General features: G+C 40.0%; 1 protein-coding gene across 2 annotated transcripts in view; it reads right to left on the reverse strand.

Annotated features, from left to right (window-relative positions):
- Positions 1-741: 741 nt before the first annotated feature.
- Positions 742-19,619, reverse strand: part of UIMC1 (ubiquitin interaction motif containing 1) — a 191,398-nt gene continuing 172,520 nt past the window's right edge. The window contains exons 11-15 of one of the 2 annotated variants that reach the window (XM_065873423.1): positions 6,578-6,662; positions 4,300-4,471; positions 2,852-2,915; positions 1,725-1,767; positions 742-1,205 (exon numbers count right to left, since the gene is read on the reverse strand). In XM_065873423.1, coding sequence (XP_065729495.1) covers positions 995-1,205; positions 1,725-1,767; positions 2,852-2,915; positions 4,300-4,471; positions 6,578-6,662 — 575 coding nt within the window. In that variant the 3' untranslated portion in view covers positions 742-994. Of the gene's footprint in view, positions 1,206-1,427; positions 1,768-2,851; positions 2,916-4,299; positions 4,472-6,577; positions 6,663-19,619 lie in introns of those variants that run through there. The other variant, XM_065873424.1, reaches the window with a different exon arrangement.

Consider the following 19,619-nt stretch of genomic DNA (forward strand, 5'->3'; position numbering starts at 1 on the left):
ATACCATCTCCCACTACACCTTCAAATCAACTTGGGCCAAAGCTAGCTTTCTCAACATCCTTGTTTGGTCATCTCCCTCAGGCAGTTGCTTCTGCCATTCAACATCCTCTCATCTTTGGAGTCTGCCTATGCACTGAGGATAGACCACATCTCTGCTCTTCACTGGAAGGTCCTGGGTAATGTGGTTGAGAATGTGCACTCCTCTACTAATGAACTGAAATAGAAGTTATTTCCTGTTGCTGCTATGACCTCTGATGGCAAGAGAACTAATCTCAGTTTTAGCAGATGAATATGCAAGGCATCCCCACTGGTTAATCTAGGAAGAAAAAGTAATTGTATAGGAACTAATAACTTAAGAGTTCACTTACAAACTCCTGGCAAGAATTGTCAGACATATCCCTCAAAGGTCCTATGCTCTGGCTGAGAATTCTTAACTGGGTGAGGCAGCAAGATGAGATGACAAGTCACTGAATGTTAAGGACAGCAGAACAGAAGTAGAATTCAATGCCCTGGCATCTTCCAGAATGATGTCAGAGAAAGTCAAGAGTAACCACACAGTGTTCAGAACTGTGCACTACACATTTTGTGAATATAGGCAGTATGTCAGAGACCAGTAATGGAATTCATTCCGAAACATGCAATTTATGAGTCTGAGAACTAGCTCCATAATTAAAATATCCCTCCCCTAAGCCCAGAGAAAAAAAAGAAAATCTCCATCTTATTGAAATAAAATTTCATACAAACATAGATAAATATATTTAAATTTTCTTTTTAACCATAAGTGAATTCAAACAGACTGTTATAAAACAGGATACTACACACAGTTGTCTGTATAGCTTATAGAAAACATAAAAACCAGAACACTGAGTGGGTGCTGGTGGTAGAAACTGCAGGGCCAAAACTTGCATAACAATGAACTGGAGACCACTAAGGCTTAATGAACATGGCCCACCCCTATTGCTAATGGTTTTGTCAACCTTTAGACCCTAGAAATTCAGGATTTCCTCCTTCTTCCTCTGCCTGCTTTGGTCCGTGTCCGGCTACTTGACCGGACAGTAAGCTGCTTTTTAAAGTCCACTAAGCAATCTGTGGTTTCTGAAATAGAAACAAAAGACTTGATGGGAGACTCATTTAAGTTGAGATGTGCAGGGGAACTCTGCATCTCTCTGCTGCAACCTGCCTCTTCTACCCCTGGTGAAGGCACCCTAGAGAGAAGGAGAAAAAAATCAGAATTCAATACACACCTACTAATAAGCACTAAGTATGTGTACCAGGGGTATTTACATATACTATTAGTTCATGTACTCTTTGGAATAATCCAATCAGATAAGTACTATCATTTCCCTTTCACAGATGAGGACACTGGGTAAATCACATACCCAAAGCCACACAGTTGGGCAGTAAAGAAATGAGGATTCAGACCCAAATTCCCAAGCTGCTTGAATTTTAAGTCAGAAGACAAGGGTTGGGTGGGGATAGAGAGGCAAAGAGGAGTAAGACAGCTTTTCCTCTGCTTGTTCTGACACCATGAATGAACTTGAGGTAGTTATCCAATTCTCAGCCCAGATATATGGCAGGCACAGAGTTATACAGAGAGCAGTCACACAGTTCCACAGTTTTCTACTTCAACAGTTTGAATATCACACTATACACAGAACATAGGACCAGGGCTGTACTTTTCTAGAACTGCTGTCAGCCACACTTCAATGCACACCCCAATTCACCTGAAGGCTCTTGTTTCTGAAAACTTGGTCTTTATCTCTGCATCTGTGATAGGACAGAAAAAGTAATAATGTTGTTAGTGGTGTTGTAATCATAACACTTTTCACTGATCGTGTGCTTCCTATGTTCTGGGCACTGCTTGCTCTTCATCAGGCTTATCCAGGTAGCTCAGATCCCCAATCCCCAGACCAATGGAATGTGAGCATTAGCATCCAACAGGCTTACCTGCAAAAGTACAGAGGTAAACACTTTTGAATGAATAACCACTGAATAAATCTACTTCAAATCTGGACTTGAGGAACAAGGAGTTGCCAAGGGAAATCTGCTACCTGAAGAGATTCACAACCTGCTGACCTAAAGGCAGCAGGCTATGGGGCTCAGAGAGGCTGCCTTTTTATAGTCATCAGAAGGCACAACAGATTTGCTTGTTGGGAATGAACTATTAGAACTAGATGGGAAGCAAATCTCACCAGACCTAAGCAAAAGTTCCTCTTCCACCTACATCTAGTAAATTTTAACAATAGCAACTATTACCAACAACAACAGTAATAATAGCAGCTAACATTTATCAAGAGCCTACTTACGTCAGGGAATATGTGTGGAGCTTTACTAGATATAATCCTTTCAATCTATGAAGTTGGTATTACTAACTCTATGCAATGCTCTTAAACAATCCACTCTACTCCTCCTTAAATATTAGGCACAGAGACAGAATTACTTCCTACAGTCCCTCAGGAACAGAGGTTGAGACACTATGCTAAAGGTAACATGAATGATGCACAAAACATTAGGAGATGACAGTAATGACTAGTTTTCAATGCCTATTCCTTTAGGAGGTACTTAGGGCTTGTACCACATTCCGCTCTGATTTGGAAATGTTTTTTCCCCAGTTCAAAAGGCAAGTAGAAAGTTCAAGCTTTATAGAGGCTGATACAAAACACATGATAAATAAGACAGAGTATTTCATCTTCCTTAGGGAGAGATGACCTAGACCAAGTCTCAAAGGCTGGCTGACTGGGTCAAATGTACAACCACATAACTCTAGCAAAAAGTCAGGGGAGTTGGTAGTGGCTATTTTTACTAGAAGGCCTCAGACAGAAGCTCAGAAAACTGGTCCTGGGATCCTCACCTGTAGTCTTGTACTCAGACTGTTCCAAGAGACTAAGGAGTCGGCCTTCACTGAAGCCTTTTTCCTGTGACAGAAAAATAGATGAAAGGGTTACACAGAGAGTCTAAAATACAACTTCCTTAGCCCAGATCACACCTATCTCCAGGAGAGAAGAGGTGTAGGGGTACAGCTGTAGGAAAGTCTTTTGCTTTCTAATAAACGAGGGTACACAGTAAAAAAGCAAATATGATTAAAAGAATACGTCTTTATGCCAAGAATATATCTAAGAATGGATACCAGAGTCAAGGCAAATTATTCCACCAAGATCGTATTAGAGAACAGTAACCTTTGACCTATGATAGATTTGGAGAGATTTAAAATAGAAAATAACAGTTTCAAATTAGCTTCTAGAGGCAGCGATGACAGAGAAAAAACTAGCTCTATGGTATAAGCACATACCCGTAAGCCCTAACTCCAAATTACCACCTAAACATCACCCCATTCATATAAGGAAAAGATAATTCCCCCTGATTCTTCATACTTTTCTTCATATTTTTTTTTCATCATGACAGATAATGGCTTCTCCATCTTAGTGTTCAGTGACTGCTATGTCAGTAAGCCTTGGACATGGAGCTGCTGCTTTATCTTTGATCTCTAAGCCAAGACTTGCTCTTCCTGATCTCTAATCACAAAGCCCAGAAAGCACATCTTCCCAGTGACCAGGACCACATGCTACAGTTTCCTAATAAGTCTAGGCACATGAGGTGTTCAACAGAGTTGACTGTATGTTCCTGGCAGTGGGTATACAACTGGATATACTTTCTGGAAAGTAATCTGGCAGTATGTTTCAAGAGATTTTAATGTTTATACCCACTGCCCTAAGAGCTCCACTTCAGGAAATCTATTCTAAGGAAATAATCAGCGGTACAAAGACTGATTAATGTTTTAAACACAGCGTTATAATACAGAAAAACTGGAAAACAATCTGAACGTCCAATAATATGAGAACGGTTAATTGACTGTCTGATAAAAACATTAAGAGTAATTTAAAAAACAGTTTAAAAATAAACCCAGGAAGGTGTTTATGTTACAATTGTAAGTGTATATATATATATGCACATACAAGTATACGTATGTACACATATGTGTATATGTACATATATAATATGGTGTCAATTACATTAAAATGCATTAAAAAAAGACTAGAAAAAAAACAGGCCAAAATACTAGAAGATGTCATCTTTGAGTAACTAACTTATGGATGATAATTTCGCTATTCTTCATACTTTTTTTTGAACTTCCCATATTTTCTACAATGAGTATATATTACTTTTTAATTAAAAGAATAATTTTAAAAAGCACAAATCCTATTTCAAGATAAACAGAAGAAGAAGGAAGGAGGGAGGAAAAAAGCCCAGAACAGAACTGTGGAGGGTTAGGTAACCTTTCCTAAAACACTCCACACATACCTTTGGGTTCCTCAGCCGTTGTGGACGCTTCCCCTCCACAGTTGAGCATACTCTATCACTCTCTTCAGGCCCATCTCCTTGGTCACCTCTTGCAAGCTGGAGACAGGACTCTACATGACACTGATACTCTCTGAATGGGACTAGGGATTTACAGAGATAACACTTCTCATTCCTAGCCAATCAGAAGAAAGAGAGAAAAGGCAGTTTTAAGATTTGCTTTTGCCTCTGTGCTCCTAAATATGTCTCAAATTGTGTTTTTATGTCTTAAAGTTATTCCGTGAAGAAGACATGTCAACCAAAGCAGATTCGCTCAGCAGGATTGCCAATAAAACTAACCCAATGCCAATCAAAAGGACTGAGTGATTAGTGGTTTTCCCTGGCTGTTTCTCTTACCCTGCTGTTGTGGCAGTGGGATGATAATGAAATCAGCTCTTCTAACTATCTCAAACAATGCTAATTGCTCTCCAGACTTCAGTCAAACTCTTCTCAAATTAAGTATAATTGTTTCCTTCAAAGGGAAGTTAAAATTTAGACAGAAAAGGGAACACCAAGAGCGTTAAATCAAAATGACATTTTTACCATGGTAGATGAACTTGTCTGATTAGTGTATCAAGTCCGTCTATATGCTGACTTCCTTAATTCTACAACCTGCAACATCCACTAGGAAGTTACTAAAACCATGTGGTTCTGCCAGAGGCTTTTGCACAACTTCATATATACAGTTATTTTTATCTTTTTATAATCGTAGAGTTTGTGGAAAGAGAGGAAATTGTGTCCCTGAGGTAAGGTTTATTAGGCATCAGTAAAAATGGAATCACTGGAGACAAAGGAAGAAAATGAACATTTATGAAGTATTTTCTCTGTGGTGAGAACTGGTACAAGGCCCTTTAAACACAATTTCTCAATTAATTGGTGGGCCCTATTAGGAAGGTACTATTCTCCTTGAAGTCCTATAGCTAATAACTGTCAGAAGCCAGGTCTGCCTGACTCAAAATCATCTTAGTTTTAAGAAGCTAAAGAAAACTTTCCAAAGCTTCTACTTCTGGCCGTTGCTATTCGGTTACTACAGAAAGATTTAGATTGCCTTTAAGGAAAAATTTCTCTGGAAGGGTCTTTAAAATAGGAGAAATAAGTCTCTCAAGTAATTAATCATTAGAGAGAATACAAGTAAAACTCTGACTTATGAGAAAAGCTACACTAGTGTACCTTTCAAGGTTTATTAATTAATGTAAAAAGCATTTATTAACCCCCTACTACATAAGAGACAGCAGCACTGTAAGAAGAAGCGTTAAGTTTTTGAGTCAGGTAGACTTTGCCAGTTCTGGCCACATGATCTTAACCAGTTACGTATAATTTCTCTTCAGTTTCTATATCTATTTCTAAAAAAGAAAGAATACTACCTTATCAGCTATTGTGATAGTTACAAAGTAAATAAACCACCCAGCACAGTGGCTGGCACATAATATTAAGAGCTCAACAAACAGGTATTATTGTTATTGCTGTCTCACACACATTTTATTAGATGCCGGGGATATAAACATGAATGAAGACAAGCATCTGCCTTCAAGTAACTCACAGACTAGCCATGGAGACAGAAATGTCAAAAAAGAAAGGAAAAAAATTACTGCAATAGTGTGATGAATACAGTTCTAGAAAAATGACTGCATGACAGAAGGATTCCAAAAGGAGCAAGTGGAGCTCTGCTCAACTCGATTAGGGAAGGCAGCCATGAAATTTAGGATCTAAGATCAGATCTGTGTTTCAAAGATAAATGTTTCTAATGACTAACTGCTCTAATGTATTGTTGGTGATGTCTTTACTTTCAGGAGGCAGCACTTATACCTGACCCACCCCTTGCCCCTGCCTCCCTTTGTAATGAATGTGCTTTCTTAGTCAAGCTGCAACCCACAACCCAAGGAAGTCTTCAATATTGCCCAACTTCTTGCAACTCAACTTCTGTACCATTACATTGCAAAATAGCACACTGCTTCCCCAAAGCACCAAACACCAATATGCAAATTCAAAGAAAACAGAAAGCTAAGAGCAAGGTGGAAGTGGAGTGGGTGGCAGGGTCTTTTCAGAGTAACAAAAAGGGATAGAGAGGCCACCCACTTATGCTGACATAAACTGGGAATATGAAAAAGAAATACAGGCATTAAAGCAACAAAGTGATTGCCAGGCCGAAGAAACCCAGGGTAAGAGAGAAATTGGTCTCTTATTCGGTCTAAGTGATGGTATGCGTTAATAAGCAAGAGCTCCATAAACACAGTATACCTACTTGTCAATGTCTAGGGAAATCTGAGCAGCTGTCCCACTCTCACTCTTGCTCTTTCTCTTAGTCTCTTTTTGTCTCCGAGTCAACACTGTCAACAACAAAAAAAAGAAACAAAACAAAAAAGAAAAACTGTTAGTTGGCAGTAGACTCTAAATATAAAAGACAAAATGTACTCGAAGAAGAAAAGTTTAAAATCCTATTCCACTGGGAAAGGTGACTGTCTGGGAAACCTCTGCCTTTCTAGTACAGAGAATATTACTTGCATAATATGGACTGAAACTGCCAGCAGCAAGATATTCCCATATTTGCTAATGAGATCTATTTTTCCTCTACTTGCCATTAGATCTAAAGATCTAGTCCACACCAAGAAAGGTTTTTGTGTACTATCCTAACTTGCAGCACTAGGGAGAAGGATTTATACTTTCCCATTGAAAACTCTGTCTTTGTGACACATATACTCCAATAAGATGCTTTATGATATATAGCAATGACAGCTAAATCTGAGTGCCCACATTAGCTCCAATCTTTACAAAACTGAAAAGTGTTCCATTTACAAGTGAGAAAATGAGAGCTCAGAACAGTTAACACAACCAGTCTTTTCCACTACAATAGGACCACCTCCTAATTCTAGTGGGTATAGACAACTTTAGTCCAAGTGGCATACAAATACTTTTCTCATAGCAAAAGGTGTCTGTTTATCAAATCACACTCTCTTAAAGGGTCTTGGAAGTTAATTAACCAACTGTTTTCCAGTCTTCATTCCTTGGAGTTAACAAGAAGAACTGTGACCATCTCACTTCAAATATTGCCTTTGTCCCTCCTGACACTTGACATCCCCATGACAGAGAATTTAGAAAGCTTATCAGTTCACAAAATAATTTAGGTTGTGAAGCATTTACCTAGACCAGGGGTTAGCAAAATTTTTCTGTACAGGACCAGGCAGTAACTATTTTAGGCTTGGAAGGCGATATGTCACATCGCCTTAACTGTCAAAACTACTCAACTCTGCATTATAGCAGGAAGACAGCCATAGGCAACATTATAAATAACTGGGTGTGGTATGTTCCAATAAAACTTTATAAAATCAGATGTCTAACTACATTTGACTCCTGGCTGGCCATAGTTTACCTATCCTCCTAGTCCAACCTCCCACTCATATAAATGCCTCTATAAGCAACCCTGACAAGTGATTAAACAGTCTCAACTATATCCATTCACTGAGGAGAATTCACTTCCTCCTAGGTAAACCCATTCTACCGCTACACAACAATTCTGGCTTAATCTGCATTTACTGGGGGCTGTATGAATAAGTTTACCCCCTTTTCCACAAGTCAGCTCTTTGAACACTTAACAAGCTACATTACAATCTTGGTTTTACTCAGTTGGCTGACCCACTAAAATGTAACCACCTTCAAAACAGGTACTATATCTAGTCATTAAGCCAATCACTAATAAGACTTGGACTGCAGAACCTCTGAGGGCCTAGGGTAGCTCTAATCCTTTTAATGATCCTCTGGAGATTGGTATTATTATTCTGCCCTATTTTAAACATATGAAAACAAACTCAAAGGAATTGACTTTGCCAAGCTATCACAACTAGTCAGAAGAACCTAGAACAGTCTAGATCTGTCTGATTCCTATACCCATGTTTTACCTTCCTAGTTAATCTCCTCTACATACACCCCAATTTGTCAGTCTTCTATTTGTGGCACCTCAAAATGGACCCAATATTCCAACAAGCAGTCTGACCAGTAAAGAGAACACAAGAACCACAAGCTGCTTTGTCTGGACTCATATTCTACTAATTCAGCCAAGGCTGTGTTTACTTTATTGACAATCCTGGTATTCTACTGGCTTAAACTGAGAGTAAAGGCAATTAAGATCTATCCCCTATCCTTCCAAATCATCTTCAAAAATGTTATCAAGACAGGTCTCCTAATTCTTTACTTGGGTAACTAAGTTGTTGGGTATGTTTCCCCTTTAACAGGACTTTATATTTATCCCTATTCTTTTCAGTTGAACATTCCAGTCAGTTGAGATCATGTGAAGTCTTGATTCTGTCATCTGATGTTATTAGCTCTCCCAGCTTTGTGTCATCTGCATATATGACAAGCATGCTTTCTACATGTTCATCCAAGTCACTGGGGAAAAATGACTGTTAAAGATACGGCCAAGGACACAGAAAACTGTGGCATGTTACCAGAGAAGCCTGTCTTCCCCTAGTCCAAATTTCCTTTAAATACTTAATCAAGCAAGTATTTATTGATAATCTTCAATGTGTAAGTTTGGGGAGATATAGGAAATTATGAGGCATGGTTCTTGCTCTTAAGGAGCTTACAGTTTACTAAGGGAGACAGCACATACATTCAAATAACTATAATACAAGGTGTAAAGAGATACATATAATAAAACATGATCATACACAGAAGCAACTATTAATAATGTCTTATCTCTAGGGAGGATGACAGGGACACCTGGGGACTGGAAGAGGAGGCAGGCATATTTTTCACTATATAGTTTTCTGTACTACTGAATTAAAAATTAAAAGGGCGGGCTTCCCTGGTGGCGCAGTGGTTGAGAGTCCGCCTGCCGATGCAGGGGACACGGGTTTGTGCCCCAGTCCGGGAAGATTCCACATGCCACGGAGCGGCTGGGCCCGTGAGCCATGGCCGCTGAGCCTGCGCGTCCGGAGCCTGTGCTCTGCAACGGGAGAGGCCACAACAGTGAGAGGCCCGCGTATCACACAGACACACACAAAAAATTAAAAGGCCTAGTATTTACCTGAAGAAAATAAAACGCTAATTCGAAAAGATATATGTGCCACAAGTTCATTGCAGCATTATTTACAATAGCCAAGATATGGAAGCAACCTAAGTATCCATCAACAGATGAATGGATAAATAAGAGATGATATATATATATATATATGTATATATATATATATATATACACACACACACACACACACACACACATATACATATATATATACACACACACAATGGAATATTACTCAGGCATAAAAAAAGAAATCTTGCCATTTGCAACAACATAGATGAACCTAGAGGGTATTATACAAAGTGAAATAAGTCAGACATAGACAAATACTATATGATTTCACTTATATGTGGAATATAAAAAGTGAAACAAATGAACAAACATAACAAAACAGAAAGAGTTGTAAATACGGAGAACAAACAGGTAGTTGCCAGGGAGGTGGGGGGTGGCGGCTATGGGGGGAGGAGAGAGATAGGTGAAGGAGATTAAGAAGCACAAACTTCCAGTTAAAAAATAAATGAATCACGGGTATGAAAAAAAAAAATTCAAAGGGAGAAAAAGAGATCAGGTTACAGCAAGGTCTTAGGCACAAGTTAGAGTAGATGATCTATTTCTAAGGTTCCCTCCAACCCAGAGATTTTATAAATAAAGTACTGCAGGAGAAAAACATCCTGGACATAGTTGTATAACCACCTTCAAAATCCACCTCCTATTCTATCAGCCAGCCCACATTTCTCCATCTTATGTACAAGGACTTTATGAGAGATTTTATCAAGTGCCTTGCTGAAATCAATTCTTAAAATGTTTGCATCTCTGATTACAGAAACCTCTAAGGTTTTTTTTTTCCCCTCTCTCTCTCTTTCTATTTATTACCCATCTTGACTACCAAGGATTTTTCTCAAAAGAAATACTTGGAAACCACTCCACAAACAGGGCTGGAAAAGGAATTAATTGCTTATAGCACTTTATATATACCTCTGCACCTAGCACATTTCTGTTATTTGTTTATATGTCAGTCTCCTTTCTACATCACACACCTGAATTCAGAGATTCTGGGTTTTGTCTTGATCTCTTCACCATCCCCAGCAGAGTCTAGCATAGATTAGATGCTAATAAGTACTTGTCAATTTAAATCATAGCAATGGATTCACAGGAAAAAGGGGCTCTTGTTTTATGAGAACATTCTCTGTGCCAGGGACTTAAAAAACATAATCTCTAATCCTTACAATGGTCCTGGCAAGGCATATATCGCTAACTCTATTTTATAGACGATGAAATAAACTGACCAAGATCACAAAGCTAAAATAACAAAGAAACATGGCACCAGAAGTGCAATATGAGCTTTACTTTAAAGTAATATATGTTCTTCTATAAGAGCAGGCTGCTCTCCTGGGAAATAAGAGGGTAAAGGGAAAGAGAAAAAGAGGGAAGAGAGAAAGTGATAAGTGCTAAGTGGGCAGGCGGAAAAGAGACTTGGCAGATGGCTGAGACTTATATGCTAATTCTATTATTAAATGTTATGATCAGAGCAGACTGGACTGGCCCCTGCAGCTACATTTTTCCTTTAAAAACTACTGCCCCTACAAAGAAGAAAGGTGTAAGTTGCTCTAAAGGAGTCTGCTACTCTGGTTTATGAGTGTTGAGAGAGCCATTTTAACTAAGCCGCAGGCAGAGAATTTAGTATGAAACTTAAATCCAAAAACTTAATTGCTGGTGACAACAGCCAAAGATTTCAAAAGGGAACAATGGAGTCTGAAGACAACTACCAGGAAAGCAACTACCTGGGCAAGGTATGCAAAACAGAAAGGAGGAACATCACTGAGAGCTGAGAGAGCCACCTATAAACCTACGACCATTAACTCAGGCCTTTATATACCACTGGATGGAAAACGCCCTAAGGAACTGCACTTAGGACTTGGCTTGGCACTGTTAAGATACAAAGAAGCAGTGGCACACAGTTGAATAATGTGCACCAACTTTACAGTTGGACAAAATGGTCTCCAGGCTAGGACTCGACTAGCTGTGTTCCCTTAGGCAAGTTAATTAAGCTGAGTATCAGGTGACTTAACCACAAAATGACATGATAATAGCATCTATCTTCATGGGTTTTGGTAAGGATCACATCAAATAATCCAAATAAGTTGTAAGAGTGTTCAGCCCACAGAAAGCACTCAGATTATCATTAGTTGTTTATTATTATATAATTCTCATTATTAGTCTTCCAAATTTATTTCTTAGTCTTAGCCAAAGATTTAAGCCCATCTTTAGAACACACCTACCAGCCTGTCTATAATTTGCATTAGGTCTTAGTCTTAAGTGGTTCCCATACTAATTTGTACAAACAAAATGAACAATAACCAAAGCATTACAGAACAATTACCAATACTATGTAAACATCAGCACACACTTATTTCCAAAACCCTAAGCAGACAAGCAATCAAAAATAAAAACATATGGCCTTGAACTGTAAACAGTGAAGACAATGGCTCCCTGAGTTAAGTGAAAATTATATATACAAAGAAGAGAGATTTGGCAGCATGACAGTGGTTACTCTCAGTTTGTCTCCCTCAACCTCAAAACCACATCAGCAGAAAATAATGGGAGGCCACAGAGTTGTTTACGTTCCTGCTAAGACCACCAATCCTCCAGCTTAGCACTTTCTCAGTGGGATGTTAGGGGAAAAAGGGAAGGCCTCCTCCACCTGCATGTTGTCTGCCTCAATGCTGCCAGTCTTCCCTACGAGAGTAGTCCCAACAAAAAGGCCATCAACAGAACTAACCATTATCTACCATTCTGACACATGTGGCTATTTAAATTTAAAACTTAATTAGAATTAAATGTAATTTATTTATTTTTCTTTTTTTTAATAAATTTATTTTATTCTTGGCTGCATTGGGTCTTCATTGCTGCACGTGGGCTTTCTCTACTTGTGGTGAGCGGGGGCTACTCTTCATTGCGGTGCACGGGCTTCTCACTGAGGTGGCTTCTCTTGTTGCGGAGCACGGGCTCTAGGTGCACAGGCTTCAGTAGTTGTGGCTTACGGGTTCTACAGTGCAGGCTCAGTAGTTGTGGCACACAGGCTTAGCTGCTCCGTGGCATGTGGGATCTTCCCGAACCAGGGCTCGAATCCGTGTCCCCTGCATTGGCAGGTGGACTCTTAACCACTGCACCACCAGGGAAGCCCCCTAAATGTAATTTAAAATTCAGCTCTTCATCACATGAATTATACATTTCAAGCGTTCAATAGCCACATGTGACTAGTGGCTACCATGTTTGAGTCTACTAATAAAGAACATTTCTGTCACTGCAGACAGTTCCACTGACTAGCACTGTGGAGATAAACAGGACTAATTCTATCTTGCCTTAAATCTGTTTACCTTGGACACCCCCAAGAAATTCAAGCTCCCCATAGCTTCTCTCACCACCTAGATTCTCATCCCACGACTCTAATCCGTCATCTGGGGGCACTTTTCTAGTATGACTCAGTCTCCCACTCCTGCGCTCAAAATGGCTCTGCCCTCTGGAATTAGGGTCAGTGATCAAAAAAATCCTCAATATTCTTAACCCTCTCTGTGGAATTTCTCTTCATCTTCTTGCCCGAACTGAAAGATGGCTGTCCTCTGAGCATACTGCTTCTCCTTGTACCTTCTCCTGTACTGGCTGTTTCTTCTTCCTTACAACACAATACCACTGACCTGGAGGTGGGGTAAATATCCTCTTACTCCTCGTTGTTGCTTCCAGACTACTGGAAAACCTGGTTTGAAGCACAGACCATTCTGCTACGCCTGCTGCTCCACCTTGAAGAAGTCATCTACTATCCTCCTGGTCACCCAGCCCATCCCTTTTCCTGGCTATTCGTTGAAACTTTTAACATATCACTTGCTGTCTTTCTTTTTGCCAGTCTTGCCATCATTCTTGGTGATTTTAATATGTACATATTAGACTGAAGAATATGAAAGTTGCAGTTTCTGTAGTTCAACCTAAGCTATGATTCATTCAGTATCTGTCCTCTCACTTCCTTTACCTTTTTGCTATCAGCTCCCATGGATCATACCATCTCAGCCTTTCTCAAGTGGGATTTCTGAGAGAGAAGTAAGCCTAATGTCCTCAGGCATCCACTGTATGTAATGCATTAACCTCTGTCCTCCGCATCTAGAACAGTACCAACCAGTTATGTACCATCCTCGGGAGAAGTAAGGAAAACATTCGATTCATTTTCTGTGTTCTGTGGTTCCAGTGAGGAACCCTGACTGAGCCTGTCAATAATAATCATGCCACTTCCAACATCACCACCACCTATCTTTTCCAACTCACTCCTTCTAATACCCTAACTCCAATAATCCTTCAGTCCCACTAGGACGTCTAATTCCAGGCTATCACCTTTTCACTGTCCATCATCCTGTCATGTCCTCACTTTCCTTCTTACCTAACTTAGATCTCATGGTTATTCTACCAACCATTCCCCTGAACATTTTCTCAACTTATTTCTAATTTCTATTGTACTCCCTAGCAAAACCCAATTTTGGTTAAATCCAATTCTCCACCTATTATGTGCCCCTACCTAAGCAGCACAATAGTGCTGACGGTGCTCACAATATATTTAAGACCAAAAACCTTAAGCGGCCCCTCAATACAGCCTAGCAATCCTAATATGTCTCCATAGTCAGTTTATTGTTCTACTCTCCCAGAGATTGTTTCACATCTTCTCTGCTATCTTCAAACTTTCAATATCCATCCTGACTCTGCTGTCACTATTCTTTTTTGTTTCAATATAATACCTTTATTGAGATAAAGTTACATATTATATAATTCACTGAATTACAGTTCATGGCTCTTAGTTTATTCTTAGTATATTCACAGAGTTGTGCAACTATCACCACTACCAATTTTATAACATTTTCATTAACTAAAAAAGAAACAGGTTCCCATTAGCAGTCATTCTCCTTTTCCCCCCAGGATCCCAGCCCTAGGCAACCACTAATCTGCTTTCTGTCTCTATGTGTTTGCCGAATCTGGGCGTGTCTTATAAATGGAATCATACAATATGTGGGCTTTTGTGACTGACTTCTTTCACTTAACATATGTTTTCATCTATATCGTAGCATGTGACAGTACTTCATTCCTTTTTTTCTCATAGCAGCTGCACCATTTTACATTCCCACCAACAGTGTACCTGGGTTCCAATTTCTCCACATTTTTACCAACATTTGTTATTTTCATTTTTTTAATAGCCATTCTAGTGGGGATGAAGTGGTATCTCATAGTTTTGACTCACATTTCCTTAATGATTAACTATGTTGATCATCTTTTCATGTGCTTGCTGGCAATTTGTATATATTCTTAGAGAAAACGTCTACGCAAGTGTTTTGTTTTAACTGAGTCCTTTTTTGTTGTTGAGTGGTAAGAATTTTGTATATGTTCTGAAATCTAGACTTTTATCAGATATATGATTTATAAATATTTTCTCCCATTCTGTAGGTTTTCTTTTCACTTTCTTGATAGTGTTCTTTGATGCACAACAGTTTAAATTTTGATGGAGTCCAATTTATCTATTTTTTTCTTTCGTTGCTTGTGCTTTTGGTGTCATATCTAAGAATCCACTGCCAAATCTAAAGCCATGAATATTTACCCCTAGGGACTTCCCTGGCGGTCCAGCAATTAAAACTCTCTGCTTCCAATGCAGGGGATGCGGGTTCGATCCCAGGTCAGGAAACTAACATCCCACATGCCGCACGGTGTGGCCAAATAAATAAATAAATAAATTTCACAAAGGAAGTGTTAAAAAAAAAAAAATTTACCCCTAAGACAGTTTTATAGTTTTAGTACTTACATTTACGTCTTCAATATATTTTTTGTATATGGTGAGGCAGGTGTTCAATTTGAAATACTCTTGAAATAAAAAGACCCTATATGCCTCATTCAGTAAACAAATTCTTATTCTCTCAGGTACTAGACTTAATAACCTTATTCTACTAGTGATAGCTTCTAACTAAAAAATCCTAATGACTATGTTGATACTTCCTAAGTATAAGCAACCCTAAAAAAGGCACGCATCACTAGGTCCAACGAACAGATGAAAAAATAAAGGCTCAGAGGCTTCAATCCTGTAAATACCTGGGGTAAGATATGATTCCAAGTCTGTTAGACTCCAAAGCCAGTACCACAATACCAAACTGCCCTCTTTGTTGCAGAGAAGCCACACAAGCGCCCTGTCCCTACTCAAGTTGTAGCAATTTCTTTTCAAGGTTAGAGATAACCTTGCTTTCTCAAGAAGGTACACTTGAATGTTGAGCTCTTGACCTTAGTCTTTACTGCTGCTATAGCTGACCCCTGCATTTGAAGTGTTAGCCTGGTTTCCTCAACACTTTTCCATAGAAGGCAAAAGTACTCATATAAAAAAATGCTTGGGGCTTCCCTGGTGACGCAGTGGTTAAGAATCTGCCTGCCAATGCAGGGGACACAGGTTCGAGCCCTAGTCCAGGAAGATCCCACATGCCGCAGAGCAACTAAGCCTGTGCACCACAACTACTGAGCCCGCCTGCTGCAACCACTGAAGGCCGCATGCCTAGAGCCCATGCTCCACAACAAGAGAAGCCACAGCAATAAGAAGCCCACGCACTGCAATGAAGAGCAGCCCCTGCTCGCCTCAACTAGAGAAAGCCCACGTTCAGCAATGAAGACCCAACATAGCCAAAAATAAATAAATTAAAAAAAAAAAAAAAGCTTGGCAGTGCCCCCACCACCCTGAGACTTCAAGGAAAGAATTAATACTGAGAAAAATCCTTAAACCATAAACTCCTACTTAGGATATAGAAATAAAGGGTTTACAACCATTATATTTTTATGAACAAAATTCCTCAATCTATGAGGCACTGAATAATTTAGAGACCTTAGAAAAACAGTCACTTGTCTAGCTCCTACTAATACTTGTGCATAATATTTATAGCACAATCTTTTCCTTTAACAGCTGGCATTTTTATTTAAGCAGTTTGACAATATATATATAGAATTTTTAAATAATTCATATTTTCTGACCCATGAATTAAAATTTAGAAATCTATTCTGAGGGAATCATCTGCATTTAGACAAGATCATAAGACAAAGATATTTTATCAAAGCATTATTTATAATAATGAAAATTTTAAACAACCCAGTGTTCAAATACAGAATGAAATACTATGCAGAAATTCAAAATAAAGACTGAAAGGAAATACACCAAAATGTTAACTGTAATTGGGGTAGGGGAATTAGGCGGGTGGTTATTTTTGGATGATTATCTTTCTATGTTGCAATTTTTTTCAATGAGCATAGACTAGTCTTACAATTTAAAAAATTATTTTAATATTGAGAGACACCCCTAATGAAATAACAGATCTGGGCAATGATCATCAATGACTATTAGCTGAAAGCTGGGCTTTCTGATGGATGGATTAGGCTGATCCCACTAGTCAATCTTAACACCATAAAAGAAAGACAACCAGACAGTATGTTTCTCACAATCTGATGCAGTATGAAATACATAATACCACCTATGAGCTACTCTTTTGTCAAAAAAAAAAAAATCTAAACTGAATCTGATCAAGCCTCATATCAAAATAGAAGTTTCCAGGGGCTTCCCTGGTGGTGGCGCAGTGGTTGAGAGTCCACCTGCCGATGCAGGGGACACGGGTTCGTGCCCCGGTCCGGGAAGATCCCACATGCCGCAGAGCGGCTGGGTCCGTGAGCCATGGCCGCTGAGCCTGTGCGTCCAGAGCCTGTGATCTGCAATGGGAGAGGCCACAACAGTGAGAGACCCACGTACCGGAAAAAAAAAAAAAAAAAATAGAAGTTTCCAGAAATTATAGTTTAGAACAGGAGACCATGGGCAGCGGAGTCGAGATGGTGGAGTAAGAGGACGCAGAGTTCACGTTTCCTCACAACTAGGGCACCTACCAGGTGCTGGTGGGGGACCCTGGACACCTAAGAGGATGGGAGGAACCCCTGTGTGACCAGGTAGGATGTGGTAGGGAGAGGGGGTAGAAGTGGAGGTCAGACGGGGCTGGTGTTCCTGAGGGGCAGCTGAAGGAGGGGAGGGGTCCCCGTGTCCGGAGGAGCCCACTCATGTGAAGGGAACAGCAGGGACAGGGAGAGACCTTTGGGGTATCAAAGAACTCAGCCAGCATTTCCCCTCCCCACTCAGGCCCCAGCGAGCCTGCTGGGATCCTGGGCCTGAACCTCTGCCCTCTGGGGACCCCTCCGGCCATGCTGAGCCTAAGCCCCGTCCCCGCCACCCCCCAGGGCCTTTTCCAGTTGTGCAGGTCCTGAGCCTAGACCCCGCATCTCCCACCAAGGCCTTTTCTGGCTGCACAGGTCCTAAGCCTAAGCCCCCTCCCCCGCAACCCCCAATGCAAAGGCCTTTTCTGGCTTTTGTTTTTTTGCTGTTGTGGTTCTGTTATGCCTTGTTATTTCATTTATATATATTTTTCTAATATATTTTTTATTTTTCTAGTTTTACTTTATTTTTTATTCTTTGTTATTGTTCTACTCCTTTTTGTTTGTTGCCTTTTTTTTTTTTTTCCATGTGGCTTGCAGGATCCTGGCTCCCAGGCCAGGGGTCAGGCCTGAGCTTCTGTGGTGGAAGCACCAAGTCCAACTGCTGGACTAACAAGAGAACCTCAGAACCCAGGGAATACTAATCGGTGTGAGGTCTCCTGGAGTTCCTCATCTCAGTACCAAGACCCGGCTCTACCCAACTGCCTGCAAACTCCAGTGCTGGACGCCTCAGGCCAAACAACCAGCAAGACAGGAACAGAGTCACGCCCATCAAAAATAAAAAAGAAAGAGACAACAAAAAAATATGTTACAGATGAAGGAATAAGGTAAAAACCTACGAGACCAAATTAATGAAGAGGAAATACTCAACCTACCTGAAAAAGAATTAAGAGTCATGATAGTAAAGATGATCCAAAATCTCAGAAATAGAATGGAGGCATGGATCAAGAAAACACAAGAAATGTTTAACAAGAACCTAGAAGAAATAAAGAACAAACAGTGATGGGGACTTCCCTGGTGGCGCAGTGGTTGGGACTTTGCCTGCCAACGCAGGGGACATGGGTTTGAGCCCTGGTCCGGGAAGATCCCACATGCCACAGAGCAACTAAGCTCATGCACCACAACTACTGAGCGTGAGCTCTGGAGCCCATGAGCCACCACTACTGAGCCCAAGTGCCACAACTACTGAAGCCCGCATGCCTAGAGCTCGTGCTCTGCAACAAGAGAAGCCACCACAATAAGAAGCCTGCGCACCACAATGAAGAATAGCCCTCACTCGCCACAACTAGAGAAAGCCTGTGTGCAGCAACGAAGACCCAACGCAACGAAAAATAAAAAAATAAATTTAAAAAGAACAAACAGTGATAAATAACACAATAACTGAAATGGAAAATACACTAGGAGGAATCGACAGCAGAATAACTGAAACAGAAGAACAAATAAGTGAGCTGAAGATAGAATGGTGTAAATAATTGCCACGGAGCAGAATAAAGAAAAAACAATGAAAAGAAATGAGGACAGTCTCAGAGACCTCTGGGACAACATTAAACACACCAACATTCGAACTATAGGGTCCCAGAAGCCGAAGAGAAAGAGAAAGGGTCTGAGAAAATATTTGAAGAGATTATAGTTGAAAACATCCCTATCATGGGAAAAGAAATAGTCACTCAAGTCCAGGAAGTGCAGCGAGCCCCAAACAGGACAAACCCAAGGAGAAAAACACCAAGACACATATTAATCAAACTAACAACAATTAGGTTCAAAGAAAAAATATTAAAAGCAGCAAGGAAAAAGCAACAAATAACATACAAGGAAATCACCATAAGGTTATCAGCTGATTTTTCATCAGAAACTCTGAGGGCCACAAGGGAGTGGCAGGATGTATTTAAAGTGATGAAAGGAAAAAACCTACAACCAAATACCAACATTACTCTACCCAGCAAGGATCTCATTCAGATTTGATGGAGAAATAAAAAGCTTTAAAAAGCTAAGAGAATTCAGCACCACCAAATCAGCTTTACAACAAATGCTAAAGGAACTTCTATAGGTGGGAAACACAAGAGAAGAAAAAGACTCACGAAAACAAACCCCCAAAAGTTAAGAAAACGGTAACAGAAACATACATCTACATAATTATCTTCAGTGTAAATGGATTAAATGCTCCAACCAAGACACAGGCTCGCTAAATGGACACAAAAACAAAACCCATATGTATGCTGTCTACAAGAGACCCACT

This window comes from Phocoena phocoena, chromosome 3 (assembly GCF_963924675.1).
Source record: "Phocoena phocoena chromosome 3, mPhoPho1.1, whole genome shotgun sequence".
NCBI lineage: Eukaryota > Metazoa > Chordata > Mammalia > Artiodactyla > Phocoenidae > Phocoena > Phocoena phocoena.